The 23,824-nt window shown below is 44.5% G+C and overlaps 1 protein-coding gene across 1 annotated transcript in view; it reads right to left on the minus strand.

The window, feature by feature from the left end:
• COPB2 (COPI coat complex subunit beta 2) overlaps nt 1-23,824 on the minus strand; it is a 32,177-nt gene that overhangs the window by 6,619 nt on the left and 1,734 nt on the right. The window contains exons 2-20 of the mRNA XM_069727818.1: nt 21,340-21,477; nt 21,152-21,238; nt 19,074-19,200; nt 17,637-17,785; nt 17,395-17,541; nt 17,203-17,302; nt 16,627-16,769; nt 16,314-16,513; nt 16,115-16,225; nt 11,841-11,929; nt 10,496-10,602; nt 10,253-10,396; nt 9,837-9,967; nt 8,136-8,343; nt 7,947-8,057; nt 5,927-6,141; nt 5,714-5,806; nt 5,319-5,499; nt 5,158-5,226 (exon numbers count right to left, since the gene is read on the minus strand). Coding sequence (XP_069583919.1) covers nt 5,158-5,226; nt 5,319-5,499; nt 5,714-5,806; nt 5,927-6,141; nt 7,947-8,057; nt 8,136-8,343; nt 9,837-9,967; nt 10,253-10,396; nt 10,496-10,602; nt 11,841-11,929; nt 16,115-16,225; nt 16,314-16,513; nt 16,627-16,769; nt 17,203-17,302; nt 17,395-17,541; nt 17,637-17,785; nt 19,074-19,200; nt 21,152-21,238; nt 21,340-21,477 — 2,550 coding nt within the window. The remainder of the gene's footprint in view (nt 1-5,157; nt 5,227-5,318; nt 5,500-5,713; nt 5,807-5,926; nt 6,142-7,946; nt 8,058-8,135; nt 8,344-9,836; nt 9,968-10,252; nt 10,397-10,495; nt 10,603-11,840; nt 11,930-16,114; nt 16,226-16,313; nt 16,514-16,626; nt 16,770-17,202; nt 17,303-17,394; nt 17,542-17,636; nt 17,786-19,073; nt 19,201-21,151; nt 21,239-21,339; nt 21,478-23,824) is intronic.

Here is a 23,824-nt window from a genome sequence, read left to right on the forward strand (position 1 = left end):
TTGTCCACTTTGTTTTGTGGAAGGAGGCAGAGCTGACACTCGGAGTCCAGTATTAACCCCAGGAAGGACTGTATTTTTACTGGCAGTAGTCTGGATTTGGGGATGTTTATTATCCAACCCAGCTCCATTAGAGTTGATGTTACCACTGATATTTGATGAGAGCAGTGGGACTCTGACCTCCCTATTACCAGGAAATCGTCCAGATATGGGACAATTACTACATCCCGGGACCGGAGGTATGACATCACTTCCACCATCACTTTGGTGAAAACTCTGGGGGCTGTAGACAGGCCGAATGGAAGAGCTGTATATTGAAAATGCTTTACCTGATTTTGAATATAGAGAGCTACCCTCAAGTATTTCCGATATTCCTGATGTATTGGTATATGGTAGTAAGCATCCTTTAAGTCTATTACTGCCATGAAGCAGTGTTGGAAGAGAAGTTTTATGGTCGTGTTTATAGACTCCATCTTGAAAGTGTAGTTCTCTATGGATTGGTTGAGCTTTCTTAGATTTATAATAGTTCTCCAAGAACCATCCGGTTTTTGGATCAAGAAGAGGGGGGAGTAAAACCCCTCTCCTTCTTCCTGAACCGGGACCTCCTGAAGAACCTTTTTGTGGACAAGTCCCAAGATCTCGGTTTCTAGGGCAGATTGTTCCTGCTGAGACTTCCGTTGGGGAGTTATTATGAAGTTTCGTCTGGGAGGACAGACGAATTTTATTTTTAGGCCGTCTCTGATGATGTTCGTGACCCAGATACTGGGGGAGATATTTACCCAGGCCGGAAAGAAGAGGGAGAGTCTTCCTCCCACTTCTGGCGTAATGTCATTGGGGGGATTTTTTTGCCGATGTGGAGGGCCCTTTAAACATATAGCCCGATCCTCTTTTATCTCTAAAGTCCCAATTTTTCCTCTCCCCTGGGGGGCGACCTCTATTAGATCTTCTCCTCCGAAAAAAAGTTTTTTTTAGAATCTTTAGGGATGTTGGGAAAACCTTTCTTCTTATCTCCTGCATGTTCCAGGATGTCTTCAAGTTTTTTACCGAAGAGAAGTTGGCCGTCACATGGGATAGAACACAGTTTGTGTTTAGATGGCAAATCCCCCGGGCAACCATTGAGCCAGAGGGCTCTTCTTGCCGCGTTGGACAAACCCGCGGCTCTAGCTGTTAGTCTTGCGGAATCCGCAGAAGAGTCTGCCAAAAAAACTGCTGCTCCTTGTAGCAAAGAAATATTTGCAAGGATGTCAGTTCTGGGTACTTTGTTTTTCAGTTGATCTTCTACCTGATGTAGCCAGACCATTAGGGCACGGGCCGTACATGTTCCCGCAATCGCCGGCTTAAGGCCCCCCGCTGAGGCTTCCCAGATGTGTCTCAGAAAACTATCTGCTTTTTTATCAAGCGGGTCTTTGAGAACACCAGAGTCCTCTAACGGAAGGGATGATTTTTTTAAACATTTGGCTACTGCCCCGTCAATCTTAGGGATTTTCTCCCAGGACTCAGAGTCTTTATCCTCAAAAGGATATCTCCTTTTGGATGAAGAGGGCAAGGAACCCATTTTTTCGGGCTTTTTCCACTCTTTGTCAATTAATGCTTTTATTTTTGCATTAACTGGAAACGTGCGTTTCCTTTTCTCTTCTAGGCCACCAAACATGACATCTTCTAGTGACCTAGGTGTCTTCTCCTCTTTAAGCCCCATTGCAGATCTAACTGCTTTGACCAGTTTATCTACGTCCTCAGTTGGGAAACATGGACGACCTCCTGAATCACTGTCCGAGGAGGAATCTGAAGACTGGACAGAGGCCGAGGAGGTAGAGGGAGACCGGGATGTTTTATGACTCCCCTGTCTCTGAGAGGCATCTGAGTCTGTGGACGCCTTACGGCTTCTCCTTCTTGGTTCGCTAAGGGCCAATTTTAAGGAGTCTTTTATTTCAGCCTGTATTATGGCTTTTAGGCTAGTGGCAAAATTAGGAGTCTCCTTCTTGTATGGTTTTCGTAATGCAGTCAGCACAGAGATCCTTCTGCCACTGAACTGCAAGCGGGTTTCTACAAAGGGCACACTCTCGGTTCTTTGTTTTACCAACCGCTTTCCTGGACCCCTAGTGATCAAAACAAACAAAAATGGACCCTGTTACCATAAGGGTTACATTCACGTAGATCACTCACCACCACCGACAATCAAGGGTACCGATTTTGGAGGCTGGACAGATGCACGTGAAGCATCCCTCCTGGACGCCGACGAATCCTGCCGGACAGAGCGACTGCTGTTCCTACCACTTGAGCGGCTGCTCTTGGTATGCTGGTGGCTCGGCAAGGCATCTGGTGAGAGCTCCATTTGCTGCTGCTGCTGTGAAGGCGGCTGCTGCTGCTGCTCCTGTTGTCCTACTTCCATGGTGAAGTTTATGGACATGAGCGCGTCTTCTGTGGTCTAACCCCCTTTTATGGGGGGACCACTGCACTCCCCGCCTCCTTCGGTGCCCAAATTAACCCCCTCCCACTCTCTGCCGTGCCGCCGGAGTTCCCTTTCACCGGCCGGCGTTCTCATCATGGGCGCCGCCATCTTGGATCCGGCGCCCGCCCCCGACGTCACGCGGGCACGCCCATTCCCAGCGTGCCTTGCGCGTGACGTCAGGCGAGCGACCCGGAAGCGGCCACCGCACCTGGACGCCGGCAGAGAGGGGAGGGCGGCGTGGCAGCCATGGAAGGGAACACAGCCCTCTGACCATGCTGCTCAACGCCCGCAGAGACCCGGAGGACCTGCGGACGGCGCTTCCAGACCCCCGAACCCGACGCACAGGCGCTGCCTGTTCTTCCACGCCGGGACGGGACCTGGGTAAGTGAACCGCCGTGTTCAGTAAGAGGGTCCCTGTCAGGACAGGAAACCCAACTGAAGCGAGGGAGAGGTACCGCCCTTTTATTTTCAGTAGGGTTTCCTGTCCTGGCTGGGCGGATCCCCTCTCTCAGGTGTGCCGTCATGGGGGAAGGGAAAACAAAAACTGTCAGAAAAGATGAGAAACAGAGTCTGACATTTCATATTTTAGACTCGGATTGCCTCAACAAACTCAATGTTTACATGGGAGGCAAAGGAGAGGGAGACATGTGAATATCATTTTGGGGGTATCTAGATGGAAGTCCACAGCACAATGCTGAATAGGTAGCAAGCTGTGAGTTGCCTTAGATCAGCTACTGGGAAGAAATTGACTCTGTTCCTCCCAGGAGCCGCCGGCTTGTAGTGAGGCTACAGTCAGTGCTCGCAATATGGTGAGTGGCAGCCGTCAGCACGTCGCGGCACTTTGACAGCTCGTTCTGTACAATTGCACAGCAAAGCCGGCTGCCCAGTGTCGGTGTGTCCTTACAGTCTATGCTCACTGTTCTGAGTGGTAACCGTATCTACTCCAGTGTGCCTGTAGCCTCTATGACAGAGTCAGAGGCTGCTGGGAGGAATAAAGTTCATTACGGGCAGCACGGCGGCTCTGGTTAGCACAGCAGCCTTGCAGCGCAGGAGTCCTGGGTTCAAATCCCACCAAGGACAACATCTGCAAGGAGTTTGTATGTTCTCCCTGTGTTTGCGTGGGTTTCCTCCGTGTTCTCCGGTTTCCTTTCACATTCCAGAGACATACTGATAGGGAATTTAGATTGTGAGCCCCATCGGGGACAGCGATGATAATCTGTGCAAAACTGTAAAGGTACCTTCACACTGACCAACTTCACAACGATATCGCTAGCGATCCGTGACGTTGCAGCGTCCTGGATAGCGATATCGTTGTGTTTGACACGCAGCAGCGATCTGGATCCTGCTGTGACATCGCTGGTTGGAGCAGAAAGTCCAGAACTTTATTTCGTCGCTGGATCTCCCGCAGACATCGCTGAATCGGCGTGTGTGACGCCGATTCAGCGATGTCTTCACTGGTAACCAGGGTAAACATCGGGTTACTAAGCGCAGGGCCGCGCTTAGTAACCCGATGTTTACCCTGGTTACCAGTGCTAATGTAAAAAAACAAACAAACACTACATACTTACATTCCGGTGTCTGACCCCCGTCGCTGTGCTTTCCTGCACTCACTGTCAGCGCCGGCCGTAAAGCAGATTACAGCGGTGACATCACCGCTGTGCTTTACGGCCAGCCAGCGCTCACAGTGAGTGCAGGAAAGCACAGCGACGGGGGTCAGACACCGGAATGTAAGTATGTAGTGTTTGTTTGTTTTTTTACATTAGCACTGGTAACCAGGGTAAACATCGGGTTACTAAGCGCTTAGTAACCCGATGTTTACCCTGGTTACCCGGGGACTTCGCATAGTTGGTCGCTGGAGAGCTGTCTGTGTGACAGCTCTCCAGCGACCACACAACGACGCTGCAGCGATCGGGATCGTTGTCTAGATCGCTGTAGCGTCGCTAAATGTGACGGTACCTTAAAGCGCTGCGGAATATGTTGGCACTATATAAATAAAGAGATTATTATCTCCAGGTAGCTGTGTTATCAGTACTGAAATGTAGCAATGTCAATCTCCAGATTAACCCCATATTTGCCAGTTGATGGTGTTTGGCAACATGACAGGTTATCTATAAAGGAACAATGACCCCTCTCCCTCAACACTGTTCATTAGTTTGTCTTAAGGTACCTTCACACATAACGATATTGTTAACGATATCGTTGCTTTTTGTGACGTAGCAACGATATCGTTAATAAAATCGTTATGTGTGACAGCGACCAACGATCAGGCCCCTGCTGGGAGATCGTTGGTCGCTGAAGAAAGTCCAGGACTTTATTTCGTCGCTGGACTCCCTGCTGACATCGCTGGATCGGCGTGTGTGACACCGATCCAGCGATGTCTTCACTGGTAACCAGGGTAAACATCGGGTAACTAAGCGCAGGGCCGCGCTTAGTAACCCGATGTTTACCCTGGTTACCATCCTAAAAGTAAAAAAAACAAACAGTACATACTTACCTACCGCTGTCTGTCCTCCAGCGCTGTGCTCTGCACTCCTCCTGTACTGTATGCATACTTGTGGGATCATATGACTGCCATTCCTGTCGCCAACACCGCAGAGTCCTCACAGTGCGCAGTGGGCACAATGTGAGGATTCACAAGTCCGCAGTCACAAACTAATGTTGAACAAGCTTCATTCGTTCATACGCAAGATGAATTATGGAGCGGAACTCACCGCTATGGCGGCCTCTTCAGAGGGTTCAAATCCCTTTGCTTCTTCCAAGACATTTCTCTCTTCATTTGGCTGCAAAGTGGAGATGACGGTCAGCCTTTACTACATTAGCCTTCGATTGTGTAACCTTTTACAGAAGTGGCAAGCAGTGTACAGGTACTCACAGTGACATGGCGATACTGGCTGCCAGGACGCAGCATGTTGCCTTTCTGCTTCAGAAACTGCTCGCCCAAAAAGGCCTCTTTCAATCCAGGAAATAAATTCTCATACTCGGTGGGGTCAGCCAAGGAATCTGCAGCCTTCTGGTTGATTTTGGATAGACTTTCCTTCCACAGCTTCACCACCCTAGTAACACAAATTAAAGCTAAATTCAAGTCCTATAACACATGCCAGACTGTGCACTGGAAAGTCAGATCCTGGAGATATAACATTCATGGGACAAAATGTCCAAGCTTTACTAGATATTTCTTTTAAGCCCTTAAGCGCTACCACAGAATAGTCATACATTAATGTCTATACTAGGAGAAAATCCCATAAAATAAAAACTGAGCATGTCTACCTGGACACCTGGCTCGGCAGGTATGTTCGTGCCAGGAAGGCCGCCTCGGGCAGACGACCAGTGGAAATCAGTAGCTCCAGGCAAGTGTCTATTCTGAAAATGGAAAAAGTAACGAATGTGACAACTCGGCCTTGTGCAAGCCAAATTCTCCGACACAAGACAAAGGAAAAGTCTAATAATTTACAAAGGCAAGGTTATTCTGCAGGCACTTACTTTCCCAATAAAAAGTAGCTCAAGAAAGCCACGTTGTTCTTGCCATCTCTGTCTGCCCCCTCTGCCAGCTTGTTCACCATGGAGGCATTTCCTGAAGACGTAGCTAAAAGTAATAGACCTCCATAGTCCTGAGCGTTGTGCAGACACTCCTGGGCCAGGCCAAACTGGCATTTGCTGATGGCCAATTCAGCCAGCTGCTTCCACTTCTGTTCAGACTACAGACAGAAAAACACAAAAAGGGAAAATTACTATTAGCAATTACTAAAGAGAATATGCATTAGAAGAAAATCCAGCCAAGAAAACAACAGTTCCATTAGGCAGCCGTCTATACGCAGTAATCTCTCCAATGGAGCGGGAAATATCAAACACTACATCTCTCAACTATTTTGGAGAAACCCCTTCCTGCTCCAAGACAGCACGTGCCTCTACAGCCGTGGTTTGGTTTCACCAAGTCAATCTATGACCATGGGGCAACACTGGTGGGGTATTGGGCCGTCCATCACACCTTCCCGGCGGAGCTACCCCAAGATGCCATGGCAGCCGCAGCCTAAGCAAAGGAGATTGTGATTCTTGCTGTATACTGTAATATTGAAGTTTTCAAATAAAATGATTGCAGGTTAAAGTCCTCAAAGGTGAAAATAAAAATAAATTAAAAAAAGGTTTTAAAAAGATAAAAATCTGAATCACCTTTTTTCCCCAATTCAGAAATAAATTAAAAGCATTGGATATTTTTGCATCTGTAAAGTCTGGTCTCTTGAAATATAAAATGATTTAACTGCCCCAAAAATGCAATGCAAACGGCTCAATATGTTGTATGTGCCCCAAAATGGTATTAGCAAAACTACAACTTTGCATGTAGAAACAATTCCTCATACAGCTTCCCCGTCGGAAAAAATGTAACAGTTCTGTGTCTCAGAAAGTGGCAATATACAAATACCAATTTTTTTAAGCCACTTCTAATTTACTCATTTATTTTTTTAAATCACTAGAATTGTACGGACCTGGAGAATCTTGGTGGTAACCGTACAATAAATAATTTAGAAATAGTGATGAGCGAATATACTCGTTACTCGACATTTCCCGAGCACGCTCGGGGGTCCTCCGAGTATTTTTTAGTGCTCAAAGATTTAGTTTTCATTGTCGCAGCTGAATGATTTACATCTGTTAGCCAGCATACGTACATGTGGGGGTTGCCTGGTTGCTAGGGAATCTCCTTATTGTACTTATGCTGGCTAAGAGATGTAAATCATTCAGCTGCGGCGATGAAAACTAAAACTCCGAGCACTAAAAAATACTCGTGCTCGGGAAATCTCGAGTAACGAGTATATTCGCTCATCACTATTTAGAAACAAAACCCCAAAAGAATGGCAAAAGTGCCTTTTTTACCCTCTTTTTCACCATTTCAACGCACTTGGAATTTGTCCCCATATTTCCGTACATCAGATGATAAAATTGATGGTGTCATTTAAAACTACAATTCGTCCAGCAAATAAATAAATCCTTATGTGGCTATATCAATGGAAAAAAAAAAAACAAGGCACAAAAATAAAAGTTGGCTTGTAAGGTTAAAGGGTTGTCCAAGATAAGAAAAACCTGGCTGCTTTTTTGCAAGATTAGCACCACACGTCAAAAGTACTTCGACAATACCGCACACTGTCGAAAGGTCAGTTGATTCTTTTTTTTTTTTAAAAAGTAGACATGGTTTTTAAGTTTTGGACAACCTGGGTTGTCATATTGGGGCATATGCACAGGCCTTTCTGCCATCAGTAGTCTGTAATGTCACATTTCTCCTCTAAGATAGATATGTGCAGCTGCCGCAGCCTCCACCACGACAGGTGACTCCCACAAGGTCTTCCGTTGCAGATTAAGTTGTCCAGTGTACAAAAAAAGAATCTTGAAGAACAGGAACATAATGTAGTATGGATGTGATGAGGATGATGGAGTACGGGAATCCAAGTATAAGGCGTGAGAATCGTGCGCCTACATATCGTACAGAATCCGACAAGACCCAGCACCTTACCTCTGCTTCCACTGCCAGCTGATAGGCAATTTTGAGTTCTCCCAGCTGCAGTGCCAGCTCAAAGCGATGCTCCGGATCTGTGGAGACCGCCAGCGCTTGTTGTTTGAAGCCCTACAAACAGAACGCCATATATTGTCATACACTGAGTGCCTTAACATACAAGGTGAGAGCTTAGACAACCGTCCTTACTTGCTTCTCCAGAAAGTGGGCGACACGTGTCCTCTGCTCTTTGGGGATGGTCGGGATTACTTTGTCTGCCATGCTGAAGTCTCTCCTCATTACAGCGGTCTGATACTCCAGAACCGACACCAGCAGAGAGTAGCTGACGATATTCAGTTCTTTGTCTCCCAGGTACAGGCGATTATCTTTAGGTATGTACCCCAGCAAGTACATGGTTCTACATAGGGGAGAATGCAAGGTGATAGGCACAGAGAAGTCACAAGCCGGCACTGAGCGTCCAGTGATCTCCTAGGCTAGCTAATGGCCGATGAGCCATAGTGTTCACCTGACCAACTACATGAAACAACGAACCATTGTGATAAAATGTATTCATTACTCCAGGTACAGCTGGGTGATGGATCCAAGACTGGCCTAGCCTAAAACAAGACAATTACACTCAAGGAATCACTGCACAATTGTCTAGTAAAAGGGAACCAGTCAGCTCCCCAGCCCTCTAAGCTGCCACCATAGCTGTATATAAGCCAATTCCTGGATTATAGAAGATCCTTTATGGCCATACATTTATTTCTAATTCTAAAAATATCAAGTTATAAATCTGTTTTTGGATATAAAATTAGTGAAGACTAGTCCGGCTTTAGATTTTGAAATCACGCCCAGGGGAACATGCCAATGCCCACTACTCGGCGACGTCACCATCAGGGTTCTGCAACATTTCCTGCATGGAGGCACGTGCCCGCTCCCTAGCTTGAAGAAGCTAACCATCATATTACATAGCACTGTGCACTTACAATTGCTCATTTTGCCCTTCTACCCAGCTAATTATTCTCTTTTCCATTAGGTCTGTTGACATCACGTGATTATAAACGGACTAGCTGACTCCTTCTAAGCTCTACGTAGAAATAGAAAGTCTCTTTTCCCAGTATGAGTCATTGCAAAAGTCCTTGAAGTGATGAGGCCGCAGCTGAGTCAGGAGTGGAAGAGGGAGATGATAAATACAGGGACAAGAGACTTTCTGTTCCTACATAGAGCATAGACAAGTAGAATATATTGGGTAGAAAGGTTAATTGAGCAATTGTAAGTACAGTACACAGTGCTACATAATATGATTATAGCAATATATTAGGATAAAACTATGACGGGAGTGCTTCTTTAATATTACTGATGCCAACCCCGTTGTGCAGTGAGGCAGGATCTGTGTCACTATTGCTTCTCTAGGCATGAACAGTTTCCATGAAGCCGGGGCACATAAACCCGGCTTCATTATACATGGCCTAGAAGGCAGCACTTCATGGTAATGTCGCTTCTGAAGTGGATATTGTTCATCCTTGGCGTGATTACAAGATCCAAGGCCAGATTAGTCCAGGCTAGTTTTTACACCATGACTCAAATTTGTAGCTTGATTTTTCAGACTTATTTATAATAAGTGTATGGCACTTTTTTTTTTATAATCCAGGAACGAGGCTTATATATAGTTATGGTGGCGTTTAGTCAGGGCAGGGGAACAGTCAGGTTCCTTTTAAGTAGAAGTCAGCAACAGTAAGGCAAAAGTAAAGATTTTTTTGTAACAAGGGAGCCTATGGATGTCATAGGCTTCTGTATGCTGAACATCAAAGCCTTCTGGGAGATTCGCCGGACATATAACTACAATGTAACCTGCAATCGAAGTGTGAATATGCCGTAACTATGCACCAATATATGTTAATCACTCACCTGTCCAAATGTGCAATGGTAACAATCTCTCCCCCTACATAATAGTTGAGTCTGTTTACTGTGCTGGTGTAGATGAAACAGTCTCCAACCCAGAGGCCAGTTTTCACAATCTCCTGAATTTCACCGAGCACCTAAAAGGAAAAAAACAAAACAAACAAAACAAAAAAAACAAAAAAAAAAAAAAAAAAGTCAGAATTGCAGCCTTATTGATCCGCAAACTAAGAACTGTCTATAAGTGGTGGTGATGTGCCCCCTCCTATGTGCTACCAGGACTGCGCTCTTGGGGTCCATCATGCTGACAGGGAGGCAGAGGGCACTCAGAGATACATACTGCTTAGCAAGGTGTCAGCCATGGGAAAGGTAATACATCTAAGGTTTCTGCTCTATGCCACAATAAACTACTAATCACTACTTGCCTCAAAAGCATCTTCGATGCCATCCTCAGAAACACCTTCATGAGTCTCCTGGGCAGTGGCTACTTTCTCGGAGAGGTATTTGAGGATAAAGAAGGATTCTTCTGTAGCAATGCACACCAGCTCTCCGGAGTCCGACCAGAAAATCTGCCAATGAGAATGGTCAAACGGTAAGATGTAACCGATGCTGCAAACGACAAACTCAGCAATATCAACACTGAAGTTTCACAATCATAAAAACCTCACATGTTTCGGCTGAATTTCTATCCTCCGGATGAGCTCTGTGTTCTCCCAGTCATAGAAGGCCAAACCGTTCACAGATCGCACACCAAGTAAAAATCCCCCATAGATGCCTGAAATTAGAGGGGGACATTTGAGCAGGACAAATGGTTTCTGCTACTGAACTGTTCACTATAAAGCATTGGCCAAACGTGTCTCTCGAGTGGGAAGGAGAAGCGAGCTGCGAGGAGAGCGCTGCGAGGAGAGCGCTGCGAGGAGAGCGCTGCATGGCACCTCCTGCTTACGATTAGTCAATGTCATGCATTGACAGAGAAAAAATTACATGTCCCCAGAAACAAATCTTTGCTGATGTCCCCTTTGTTTTAGCGAAAACAAGTACATAATCTTGGCTAGCAAATATTAGTGATGAGCGAATATACTCGTTACTCGAGATTTCCCGAGCACACTTGGGTGTCTTCCGAGTATTTTTTAGTGCTCGGAGATTTAGTTTTTGTTGCTGCAGCTGAATGATTTACATCTGTTAGCCAGTATAAGTACATGTGGGGGTTGCCTGGTTGCTAGGGAATCCCCACATGTACTTATGCTGACAGATGTAAATCATTCATCTGCGGCAAGAAAAACAAACTCCGAGCACTAAAAAAATACTCGGAGGACCCCTGAGCATGCTCGAGAAATCTCGAATAACGAGTATATTCGCTCATCACTAGCAAATATCTCCACAATGGAGATGAGAAATGTAAAAAAAAACAAACAAAAAAAAACTATTACTGGTCCTCTTTAAAGGGATCGTTGCAGATTTTATTTTTTTAAGTTATGCGGTACCTCTACCTCTGACAGAAAGGACAGACATCAGTAGTAGTTCTCTCCGCCTCCTGCAGTACTGAGGTGCTGTATAACCACTTTAATACTGATGGCACATCTTACGAATGCAGGGTTCTAATTCTCAGCACGCCCATCGACCAGCTGATTACAAAAGTGCGATGGCACCCAGTCGAGCTCCAAATCTCCTATATTGTTTACTGGTGCCTTCAAAGAGCTAATCCGCAGGCGAGTTGGTAGCCAGACCCTTGCCAATCTGATATTAATGGCCTATCCGTAAATAAGACTTGGCGAAAATGTGGCTGATCAATCAGGTAGACAGCGTAAAATATGAATATGTATCTTCAGACAGAAAATTACAACCTGACAGATCAAGTAAGACACTAGAAGTGTACAGTGACAGATGACACTTTTGGTCTTCCATCAACCATTGCAAACAGTTGAGTGTTAATTGCTCACTTGTGTAAGAGTGAGATACAAAATTTGCACATAATGAACATAAGGTCCATACATAATGTGTCCCATAACGAACCTTCTGCACCGAAGTCCGGCTTGAAACTCTTCTTTTCTTTGAAGTTTTTGAAAATCTTCACTAAACTGCTGCTTTCTCGGATGGCGTACCTTCAGGTAAGACAGGAAGCATAACTAGGAGGAGGCTCACATGAAACACAATGACATTACAGGGGTTTTCTGGTGAAAATAAATTATCCCCTATCCCAGTACTGGCAATACCTTACTGGTCAGGGGGTGCCCCACTGCTGGGACCTGCACCCACCAGTAAATTGGGGAATATTTATCACTGATGGCGAACAGGTCAGATACCTGAGCACTGCTCCATCCATTCTTTATTAGGCTGCCGAAAAAGCAAAGCGGGGCAGTCAGTAGCCCCACAGGGATTGAATGAAGCGGAGATAGAAGAGGCCACTCCATATTAATGGGATAAAAGTTCTGGCAATTGGTAAAGGTTAAGGGCTTGAAGACCCCCCGCCGATAACATCCTAACGGTAGGTGATAACATGTTTTAATAACACAACCCCTTTAATACCTATAGTCCTATTAATTGTGATAATTACATTTAGAATTATATCTATAAATCATGTCTATGCCTTACTGCAATAAATATTAACCCCTGCACGATATTTGAGATAAGTTTACGTAATGGTCAGGAAGGGGTTCCGGCAAAATTACGTAGATTTACGTCACGGCAGGAGCTGTGCCCGCACGATTGTCGCTGAGAGCTCGGCGTATGTTATAGTCAAGCCCCGGCTGTTACGGCCATCAGTGGTGTACGCACTTCCCCTGGGCCATTTAACCATCTAAATGCAGTGATCGATATGCACCACCGAAACATCATCGCAAGGAGCCGATTGTTGTCATTATGACCTCTGGGTCTGCGAGCCACGGTGCCCGCTAAATTTATGGGGTCCATGTCTCCAGAAGCACGAGCTGGAAAGATTTGCCATTTTCACTCAGCATCATCTGCTGCTACTTGTTTCTGGAAAACACCCATGGAGTCAAATCATCAATCATTCCACCTGTAGACAAATCCCCAAAGAGTATAATTTCTGAATTGGGGTCACTTGGGGGAGGGGGATTCTGCTCTTCTAGCACTGAGGGGCTCTGTATATGGTGTCCGCAAATTATTTTACGATAATTTGTTCTCAAAGAGTCAAACAGCGCTCCATCCGTCCCGAGTCTCGCCATGTGGCTAACCAGCACATATGGGTTATTTCTACATTCAGTACATTGTGAGACAAATTTTTTACCCATTTCTCAATGTGAACATGTAAAATTTGGAGCCAAAACAATTTTTGGGTAGAAAAAAAAATGTATTTTTTCATCACTGACCAAAATAATAAATAAAATTCTGTGACACACCTGCGGAGTCAATATGAGCAAGATCAAGAGGTGTAGTTTGTAACATGGGGACACTTATGGGGAGGTTCTGCTGTCCTGGCAACTCAGGGGCACTGCCAATGTGACATGGCACAAAACCATAAGATTAAAGTTTGCACTATTATTATTATTGGATGCACCTTCCCTTCTGAGCTTTGCACCGTGCCTCAAAAGTAGTTCCCAAATAAACGTAGAAGAAATTGAACAACAAACTGATTTCCATTTTTTTCTATTCACCCTTATAAAAATAAAAAAATTTGGGCTAACAACATTTTAGTGGTAAAAATGTAATTATTCTTTCTTCACCGCCCAATAGTATAAATTTCTATGAGGCACATGTGGTGTCAACATGTTCACTGCACCCCTAGATGAATTAATTGAGAAGTGTAGTTTGTAAAATGAGGTCACATATAGGGGGTTTCTGTTGTTCTGGCACCTCAGGGGCTCTGCCAATGTGACATGGCACCCAGAAACGGGTCCAGCAAAATCCAAACTCCAATATGATGATTCTTCCCTTCTAAGCTTTGCATTATGCCTCAAAAGTAGTATTCCCCCACATGTGGTGTATCAGTGTACTCAGGAGAAATTGCACAACAAATTATGCCTTTTATTTCCTCATATTATCCCTTTTGAAAATTGGGGACAAAACAATCTTTTACTGGGAGAATAAAAAAAAAAAAATTTCCATGGAGTCAGCCCAATGTTATAAAATTTTGTGATTCGCCTGAAGGTTAAACATATGCTCAACTGCACCCCCAAATGAATTCCTTACGAGGTATAGTTTCCAAAATGGGGTCACTAGTGGGGGTTTCTGCTGTTTTGGGATGTCAGGGGTTCCTCAAATGTGATATGGTATTCGTAATATATTCAAGCCGAAATTGTGCTCGAGAATTCAGTTGGCGCTCCTTTCTTCCCGAGCCCTGCAGTGCACCTAAACAGTAGTTTCCCCCCACATATTAGATAGCAGTGTACTCAGGAAAAATTGCACAACAAATTGTAAGGACCATATTCTTCTGTTATCAGAGTGAAAATAAGAAATTAGGGGCAATACCAACATTATTTTGTGGAGAAAAAAAAAAATGTATTTTTTCATTGTCATGGCTCAATATTATAAAATTCTGTGAAGCACCTGCGGGTTGAAGGTGCTCACCATACATCTAAAAAAATTCCTTGAGAGGTGTAGTTTCCAAAATGTGGTCACTTGTGGGGGGTTTCAATTGTTTAGGCAAATCAGGAGTTCTTCAGACGTGACATGGCGAATGCTAATGATTGCCGCAAAGATTGTACTCCAAAAGCGGTACTCCTTCCCTTCCAATCCCTGCTGTGCGCCCAGTTTTCCACCACATATGGACTATCGGCATACTCAGGAGAAGTTTCACAGCACATTGTAAGGTCCATTTTCTCCCATTACCCTTGTGAAAATGCAAAATTTGGGGCTAAAACAAGATTTTTGTGGGAAAAAGTAACGTTTTCATTTTTTCCATCAATATTTTCTTTAATTCCTGTGAAGCACCGGAAGGGTTAATAAACTTATTGAATGTGGTTTTGAGGACTTTTAGGGTATGTGCACACGTCAGGATTTCTTGCAGAAATTTTCCTGACAAAAACCGGACATTTCTGACAGAAATCTGCATGTGTTTTTTCCGATGTTTTCATGCGTTTTTGAAGCGTTTTTTCCCAAATGCATAGAATAGCGGGAAAAACACAGAATATCCGCAAAATTAATGAACATGCTGCTTTTTTTACCGCGATGGGTTTTTTGTGTGGAAAAAAACGCATCATGTGCACAAAACATGCAGAATGCATTCTAAATGATAGGATGCATAATGTATGCGTTTTTAATGAGTTTTTATAGTGAAAAAACGCAAAAAAACCTGAACGTGTGCACATAGCCTTAGGGGTGCAGTTTTTATAATGGTGTCAATTTTGGATATTTTCTGTTATATATGTCCTCAAAGCCACTTCAAATGTGATGTGGTTCCTAAAAAAATTGGTTTTGTAAATTTTGTTGTAAAATATAAAAATTGCTGGTCACCTTTTAACCAGTCTAACTTCCTAACAAAAAAAACGGCGACAGGTTCCCTTTAACTATTTTGTGTGATACAACAACCGTATTTTTCGGATTATAGGGTGCACTTTTTTCCTCCCAAATTTGCGCAGGGTCACAGGAGGCAGGGTTGCTGCTGCAGGAGACTGGCTACAGCAGGAGTGGGAATATGCTGAGGGCCCCGGGCTGGAAGGAGGGGGTGTCCCAGCGGTGTGAGGCTACGGGCCCCGGGCTTTCAGAAAATGTTGGCGGTGAGCAGAGTACCCACACTCCCCATTGATTTCTTGGCGGCGAGCATCAGGAAAATAAGAGACGAGATGTCAAACTGCGCATGCGCTGCCTCCGTTGGCCATTTACCAGAAGCCCATCACTGAGAATTCAATGGGGAGCACAGAGACATTTTCTGAAAGCCCAGGGCCCACAGCTCACACCACCAGGACATCTCTCTCCCCAGAATCGTGTCACTCCTGAAACACCAGCTTCCTGCAGCAGCAACCCTGCCTCCTGTGACCTCGCTCCACTGATAAGCTACTGTAAATTCAGACAATAAAACACACCACCATTTTATTTAAAAAAATGTTTTCCTATTTTCCACCCCCAAAATTTGAGGTGCGTCTTATGGTCTGGTGTGTTTTATAGTCCGCAAAAGGACATAAAAACTATAGGTTTGGAAATTGAGAAATTTCAAAATTTTTGACAAAATTCTACCACTACCATGAAGTACAACGTGTCAGCATCAACATAACTGGGATATGTGGAAACGTTCCAGAGTTATCAGCTCAAAGTGACACTGGTCAGAATTGTAAAATTTGGCCTGGTCGGGAATGTGAAAACAGGCGTGGGGTGAAGGGGTTAAGACTTACTCAGACGAGTCGTGAGCCCATGCAAATTCCTGTGCAGATCCAAAGCTCTTGTTTCTTAGGGCCATGGCAGTGTAAATGATGTATTCTCCATCGCCACACACCACTACGAACCTGGAAGACATTGGAAATAAATGTGCTTACTGCCATCCCCACATCGACTGTAGCCTCCAAAGATGAAGTCTTGCCTCCACAGACTTACCTCCCATTAGGGTTATGTTGGATGGTCTGCGGATATATTTCACAGCTGCCCATGTCCTTCACGGCTAGTGGTAGCCTCTCTCCATCTTTAATCTCTGTCTCACCCATGGCTTTCAGATTAGCCTGCTGCACTTCGGAGTGTTTGGCCCAGATTATTTTTCCATTTGCATCCATGGACATTGCTGGCTCTTCACGACCCAACTACAGAGATAAGGAAAGACGACAGAACAATGACATAAGCCAAAAGTGGGAACATAGGCCGATTGTTCAGATAATTATAAGAAGCAGTCGGCAGAACTAACAATAGACCTCACCTTGACAATGATGCTGCCCTCATCGTACCCTAGAGCCACATTATTGGAGCCACGAAGACCAGACACACACCACACTCGCTCCATGCCATAGTTCAGGGTACTCTCCAGGCGGTAGGTGCTAGAATGCCAGATCCTCACAGTCCCTAGAGAAGAATGGAGGTTGTGAAAAGGAAAACTAAAAACGCTCTCTAAGTCTGCACCGTGTCGTAAATGGGTCTATATTTTTATTAAGATTAGCTACATTATATTCCCCAGTTTCTCCTTACAGAGCCCATACACCTTAGATTGCTGCTTGCTGAGCTATCTTGGTTTTGATTAGAAATTAGAAGACTTCTTACGTAAAGACTTCTTATTAAATCCAGTAATTTCTCAGTCACCGTGGTCTCCTGCACGGGTCAGGGAGATCAGTACAGGCCAAAGGGGTTTGTACTAGCTTTCCACAAAATCTACCAGTGCATAACAATTTACATGGCGCTCAGTGTGAGAAAAGTGACAAGACACGACTCCATGGAACTGTAATATTCCAGAAAAAAATAAATACTCCCAACAGGAAAGTAGATTGTAAGGAACACGTACCATCTTCTGAACCAGTGATGATAATGGGAAGCTCGGGGTGGAAGCTGACACAGGAGACGTTCTGAGCGTGACCCTCCAGAGTCTGGACACAAGTTTTGTTCTGAATATGAGAAAATACAATAATATATCTTTACATGGAATAACAGACTAACCGCCTAACACGTCGCTCACTAGCATGCTCGTTCTACTAACCTGGTAGTCCCAGATCTTGACAAGTCTGTCATCAGCTCCAGAGATTAGGTAGGGTTTGTCACCTCCACTGTAATAGTCTATGCAGTTCACCCCTTTCTCATGCCCCTCCAGTGTGAAGTTGGGGGAGGAGGACCCGAGCTGCCATACCTGCACAGCAGAGAGATAAGTATAGATGATACATTAAAATCCATAAAGACCATAAGTCATCTGGATCATATATACCAGACGCAGGTATACTCTACCTTAATGGTGCGATCTAGAGAGGCACTGGCAAACTGGTTGTTATCCTTGGGGTTAATGACGATCTGCATGACGTAATGTGTGTGGCCTTCAAACACCTGGGAGCAGGACCACTTCTTCTCCCAGTCCCACAGCTTGATCAGCATGTCATCTACAGGAAACAGAGGGGACATTGGGCTACATATCCCAGGTATGAGCACCTCATGTTATTCTAAGACATAGCACGAGGCTAATACAGGAGGACGGCAAGATCTGTGAAGACAAGCAAGGATTTCCACTGCTCCTCTATTACACCATGTACTACTCGCATTGTCATTTCTCAGTTTCGCTCTGCATGACAAGGTTTTCCAATTTAATTGTGTGGCTTCGGGTGGGATTACATACATCAGTTCTGTCTGGAATTTTGTTTTATACCTGCGCTGGACACAACTAATGACAAAGATGTGCTCTTGGTTCACCAATCCAGCGTACATAATCAGTTAATAAAATGCTGCACTCAATGATATTTTTTAAACAGATCTCAGGCCAAGCCACAACTAAAGGTACCTTCACACTGAACAACTTTCCAACAAGAACGACAACGATAAGTGACGTTGCAGCGTCCTGGATAGCGATCTCGTTGTGTTTGACACGCAGCAGCGATCTGGATCCTGCTGTGCCATCGCTGGTCGTCGCTGAAAGTCCGGAACTTTATTTGGTCGTCAGGTCGGTGTGATTCGTCATGTTTGACAGCAAAAGCAACGATGCCTGCAATGTTTTTTCATGGAGCAACAACCAGTGAGAACGATAAGTACGTCACTGGATCGCTCCTGCATCATTCTGCTGTTGGACGTCTCCTAGCGACCTAAACAGCGACGCTGCAGCGATCGGCTCGTTGTCTATATCGCTGCAGCGTCGCTTAATGTGACGGTACCTTTAGTTCTGTGAATGGTCCATTAAAAATCCATGAGATCAATTCCTTCAGGCAACAGCTTACACAAGTCAACTACACAATGGAGGGGAAAACTAATGGCTGGCTGGGTCCATATATCCTGCCTAACAGATACACCAGGCTTTACATTAAAAGACTCCCATGCAAGAACCTTCAAGCCAAAATGACCTCACCTAGATTCCTTAATTTTCACCCAAGGTTTTCCAGTCACTGACTGTGACCCCCACTAGAAATAATAGACATTACTGATATGTTTCAGCCTGCTGACGTGGGTTTTACGACTTGCGGACAACCTGTAGACCACCACAAACAGATCTCAGCCGTTTGTTTACAGGTCCATGGCCGCCCATCAGGAATTTTATTTTCCTTCAATTGCTTTTCATTAGGATTGTAGCAGAAAGAATACTAATCCTAATGAAAATATATTCGGCCATTTACCGTCCCAGCTATATATACCCACACAAATTCTATAAGAGAGCCGTTAATGTTAATAAGCTCAAAGTCTTACCACTGCTGGTCAGTATGAAGGGCTGGGTGGGGTGCACGGCAATGCAGCGGATGTAGTCAGAGTGGGCCTCGAACATGTGGACTCTCTCCAGGGTGTTGTAGTTGAAGACTCGGATCTGCATGTCATCCTTAGAAAAGAGAATACAGGTCCATGAGATCAATGACTCCATAATTAAAGGGAATCGGTCACCAGGGTTTTGCATATTAAAAGGGTAGAGCCCCTGATACCCACAAGGTGTTACTTACTGGGCTGTGTTTTTCTATTTCAATACAATTAGTAGATTAGAATTACAGGACTTGGTGCCTCCACACCCCCCAGATTAGCAGCTTTCTGTCACAATACAGTGTACTCAGAAGGCAGTGGTGCGGGTGGGGTTATATCGGACTTCCATCACATCTGCTGCACATGGCTGGAATCAGAATCTCTGCCCCTACATCATGATGCTGCTGCTGTCTGATTACACAGCAAAAATCTGCACAAAGATTTAACGCAATCGTCTACCTAGATACTAGCCCAATAAGCTACTAGGCCAATAAGTTAATAGGCCAATTTGTCTGTGTATACTTATATTTCATACAATGACTGATTCTAAAATGGTTGTCAGGCTTTAATTCCGGTGCCAGTAATGTGGATGTGTTCAAGAGTGGCCGTCTCTGTCCATTTACTTTTATTCTGTATTTAAAGACCTGCTCTGTCCTGATCTGTGGGGTCTCAGCTGTTAGATCCCAGCAATCACAAAGTTTCCCCTGTCCTGACTGGTCTCATTCAGAACAACATCATTTTTGATCTGTGTTCAAAAGGGACAGCGTGAGATGTATATACATGAATGAGCTGCCTTAGATGAACATTTTTCTATACCGAGTGTTCATGTACAAAATAAAAAGCACGCCCTAGTCTGTACGTTTTTTGAAGAAACTCACCCACAGAGCGCAACTTAAAAGAAAGCCTTCCATCCTGGCACCATGTGTATGGCTTCTGTTTAGAACGGAACCGTTGCTAATGTTACATAGGTAATGACTTGGGCCTGTTATTTTTAATATTGTTTATGGAAACGACGGACATATGGATGACAAACCGGTGACTTTACACAGGCTCAACCTGGCCTTACATAGAGGGAAGTGAACACTAAAGTAGAGCTTTTTAAAGGGTCAGCTGCTGGGATATATAGGGAGGGAACTTACTGACTGGGGTACAAGACAAAGTCATGCCTGTATCACACACACTGCATAAGGGAATACGCAGAAAGAATGATACTCAGAAATTAAGTCTGGAGAATTGTTCAGGTTAGAAAATAAAGGGGCTTTCTAAAAAAAATATAAAAATAAAGAAGAAAAGGAAATGATGGGGAAGGCATTTCCAGAAAAGAAGAAAAGCTTTACTCGTCCTGGGAATCCATTTAGTAACATAGTAACATAGTTAGTAAGGCCGAAAAAAGACATTTGTCCATCCAGTTCAGCCTATATTCCATCATAATAAATCCCCAGATCTACGTCCTTCTACAGAACCTAATAATTGTATGATACAATATTGTTCTGCTCCAGGAAGACATCCAGGCCTCTCTTGAACCCCTCGACTGAGTTCGCCATCACCACCTCCTCAGGCAAGCAATTCCAGATTCTCACTGCCCTAACAGTAAAGAATCCTCTTCTATGTTGGTGGAAAAACCTCCTCTCCCCCAGATGCAGAGAATGCCCCCTTGTGCCCGTCACCTTCCTTGGTATAAACAGATCCTCAGCGAGATATTTGTATTGTCCCCTTATATACTTATACATGGTTATTAGATCGCTACTAATACTAATATTTAGTTTGGCTCTTCATAATAATGCATTAATATTAGTCTGTCGTAGCGCTTCAGTGTACACAGATGCTTTTGCGGCATCATACATGAACATGCAGGGGCAGCACTAGCCCCCATACGTGTGTATATCTCACTCTGTGATTAATGCTGTAGCACGGTAACCTCTCAATTCAATTAAATGGGAATCGGGGAATCTTAAGAGAGTCGTTAATGTCAGCGATCAAGTGTCAGAGAACCCGCTGCATTGATCCCTGTAGGAAGATGCACCGTTTATACTTACTGCTCCGGTGACGACCCAGTTTTTTCTTGCCACAAACTTTGCTGCTCTGACTGGTAGATCACATACTTCAAAGGTTTTCACCAGGGTCTGGAAGAATAACAACAGGTTTTCATGGACAAGAAAACATGGCGCATCCCCTGTATTCATATATTAGCTGTATTTATATAGTCCTGTGTAAAGTGTTTTACCTGCGTCTCGTGGTTCCATACACACACGCTGCCATTGTACAGACTGGCCAGCATCCATGGCTCTGTGGGGTGCAGGTCGACGCTCTTTACTCGGTCGGACCGAGCTGTCAGCTTCCTCTTGATGTCAAGTCGCAGAGGCTGCAGATAATAGACAGACGAGGCTGTGACGACCATAAGCAGCCGACACAAGGCATTCCTACACCGTACACCTCTATAATCAGCACATGTTCTACACCGCAGGAGGAGGCCGGGAAGTAAGGGCCATTCACCTGAACGTAACACTACATTTCCCCTGCAGAGGGAGCTGTTTGCAGGGTGGGGGTGTGCTGGGTGTCGGGCATGCGCAGAGATTAGCCCACTGTCACTCTAAGGACAGAAGTTGCCCTCGAACAGATGACCCATATTCCCTCTGCATAATTAACAGGTAGCATCTTTAGTAGGTGCCCCACACGTGGTGGACTTGTCCTCTTCTAAGGTTTGTGCCATTTGGGTCATTTATGGCACAACTACATGCCAATAAGTGCAATTCCCACCGCTGGATCCCGCATATCTCCCTTCAGACCAGTAGCTGAGAGGCGACTGCACATCACCAGCTCTCTCCGGCCATGCAGTTTTCTCCCATACAAATGAATGGAGGCAGATGCTGATGCAGAACGACTTCTCAGTTTCCAGGGCAGGTTAAGTGCGGCCCAGTTCTGGAGGCAGATGTGGACCCACGTCTATGGGACATTTAAGGCACATCCCGTGGGATATTTATGGCACTGCTGAATATGCCACATATGTCCAAGATAAGAATACCTCTTTAATGATGTGTTTGCAAAAAAAAAAAAGTTTTTCACCAACATTGGCTTCTGCAAAGTTAAAAAACTCTACGCACATGACCGCTGCAGCCAATCACTGAGCTCAGAAGCTCATGTTCTCCACATCAGCACCAGTGACTGGCTGCAGAGGTCATGTGAATTGTACTCATGACATCATCACTGCAGTCTGGCATCAAATACTCGGCCAGCCTCCAGCAATGACATCAGAGGTCACGAGTGACAAGATGCCATCACTGGAGACCATGTACTGAGGCTGCCTGGCGTTACCATACAGATATATAGATCTGATTTTAGCATATCCACACAATTTAGTGCACACTGCCCTTCTGCAGACAGTTCATATCCCATATGTGGACTTAATTATTTCTTAGGTCTCATTCCACCTTTTGTTTTCGTTGGTCTCCATTTTTTTAACCCTGTAATGCAAAATGTACAAGTATGTGAGCTTAGGGGGTCAGTGTGTGTGTGGAGGGTGCTCAGGAGGTGAACTCTGATCGCGGCTAACAATTTAGATGCCACTGCTGGGCTGTGGAGTCAGTAAGCCAAACCTCCAACTCCTATTTCCCTGACTCCCCAGCACTGGTCACTGCTGATCATGTACATAAAGTGCAGCACGGATTCATCTCCGCTAAAAGCAGAGATCCTTAGATCAGGAAGAGAACAGACATTTATAGGACATTTCAGAACTTTCCCAAATTCTTATGAAAAAAACATTCACAGCACATCCTGCATTGTACTACTGAACCCAATATATTATATATTTTAGGATTTGGAGTCAGTCCATTTTATACCGACTCCACAGCTCTGCTGTCTTTAAGGCTAGGTGCCGACGGTAGTAAATTCTCTAATCGAAGGGAATCGGATCGATTATACAAATCAGAGTGTGACCAGTGTGATCCAATTCACTTGAATGAGAAGGAGAAGAAAGAGAAATTTCTCTATCTTCTCCCTTCTCAGTCTGTGGAAATTGGACTGCATTCAGATGTCATCCAAGTGCAGTCCGAAGATTTTCACACTCATTGACTTGCATGGCCGAGTGTGATCTAAATATCAGATCAAACGCAGGAATGTAGTAATTTGTTTCTGACAAGTGCATGGCCCCATAAAATAACATTGGTCCGAATGCGATATTTTGTTGTTTTGTCAGCAAATACAGTCGCCAGTGACTGACCTAATAGCTACATTCAAATGGAGCCGTTGCCGGTATGCCAGCTCTTATTGGCTTTCATGATGCAACTGTGTGGCACCGATGGGTCACCTTTGTAGCCAAGGGCCTACTGAACGCCCCTGTGCCGCCATCTTTGTACTCCTGTAAAGCTCAGTTACAAGCTGAGCTTCATACGAGACTGCAATTTTCACTATAAAAGGCAATATTGTGATACTGTAGTGTATTATACAGAGCGCTTAGATGATAACACGTGTGAGTCCCCTTCAGTAGACTAAAAAAAAAAAAAGACGACTTTATAAAAAAAAAAAAATAAAAATAAATAAAAAAAATATTAAAATTCTAATCAGCCTCTTTTCTTTCATTAAAAATAAAGGGAAAAAAATAGATTTGGTATCATCGTGTCTGTAGAAGCCAGATCAAAATATAAAATGAATGAATAAGGTAACTATTAGGGCGCAGTCAGACGGCCTACGACGATCTCCTCTCAATGCTCAGA

This window comes from Ranitomeya imitator, chromosome 5, assembly GCF_032444005.1.
Source record: "Ranitomeya imitator isolate aRanImi1 chromosome 5, aRanImi1.pri, whole genome shotgun sequence".
NCBI lineage: Eukaryota > Metazoa > Chordata > Amphibia > Anura > Dendrobatidae > Ranitomeya > Ranitomeya imitator.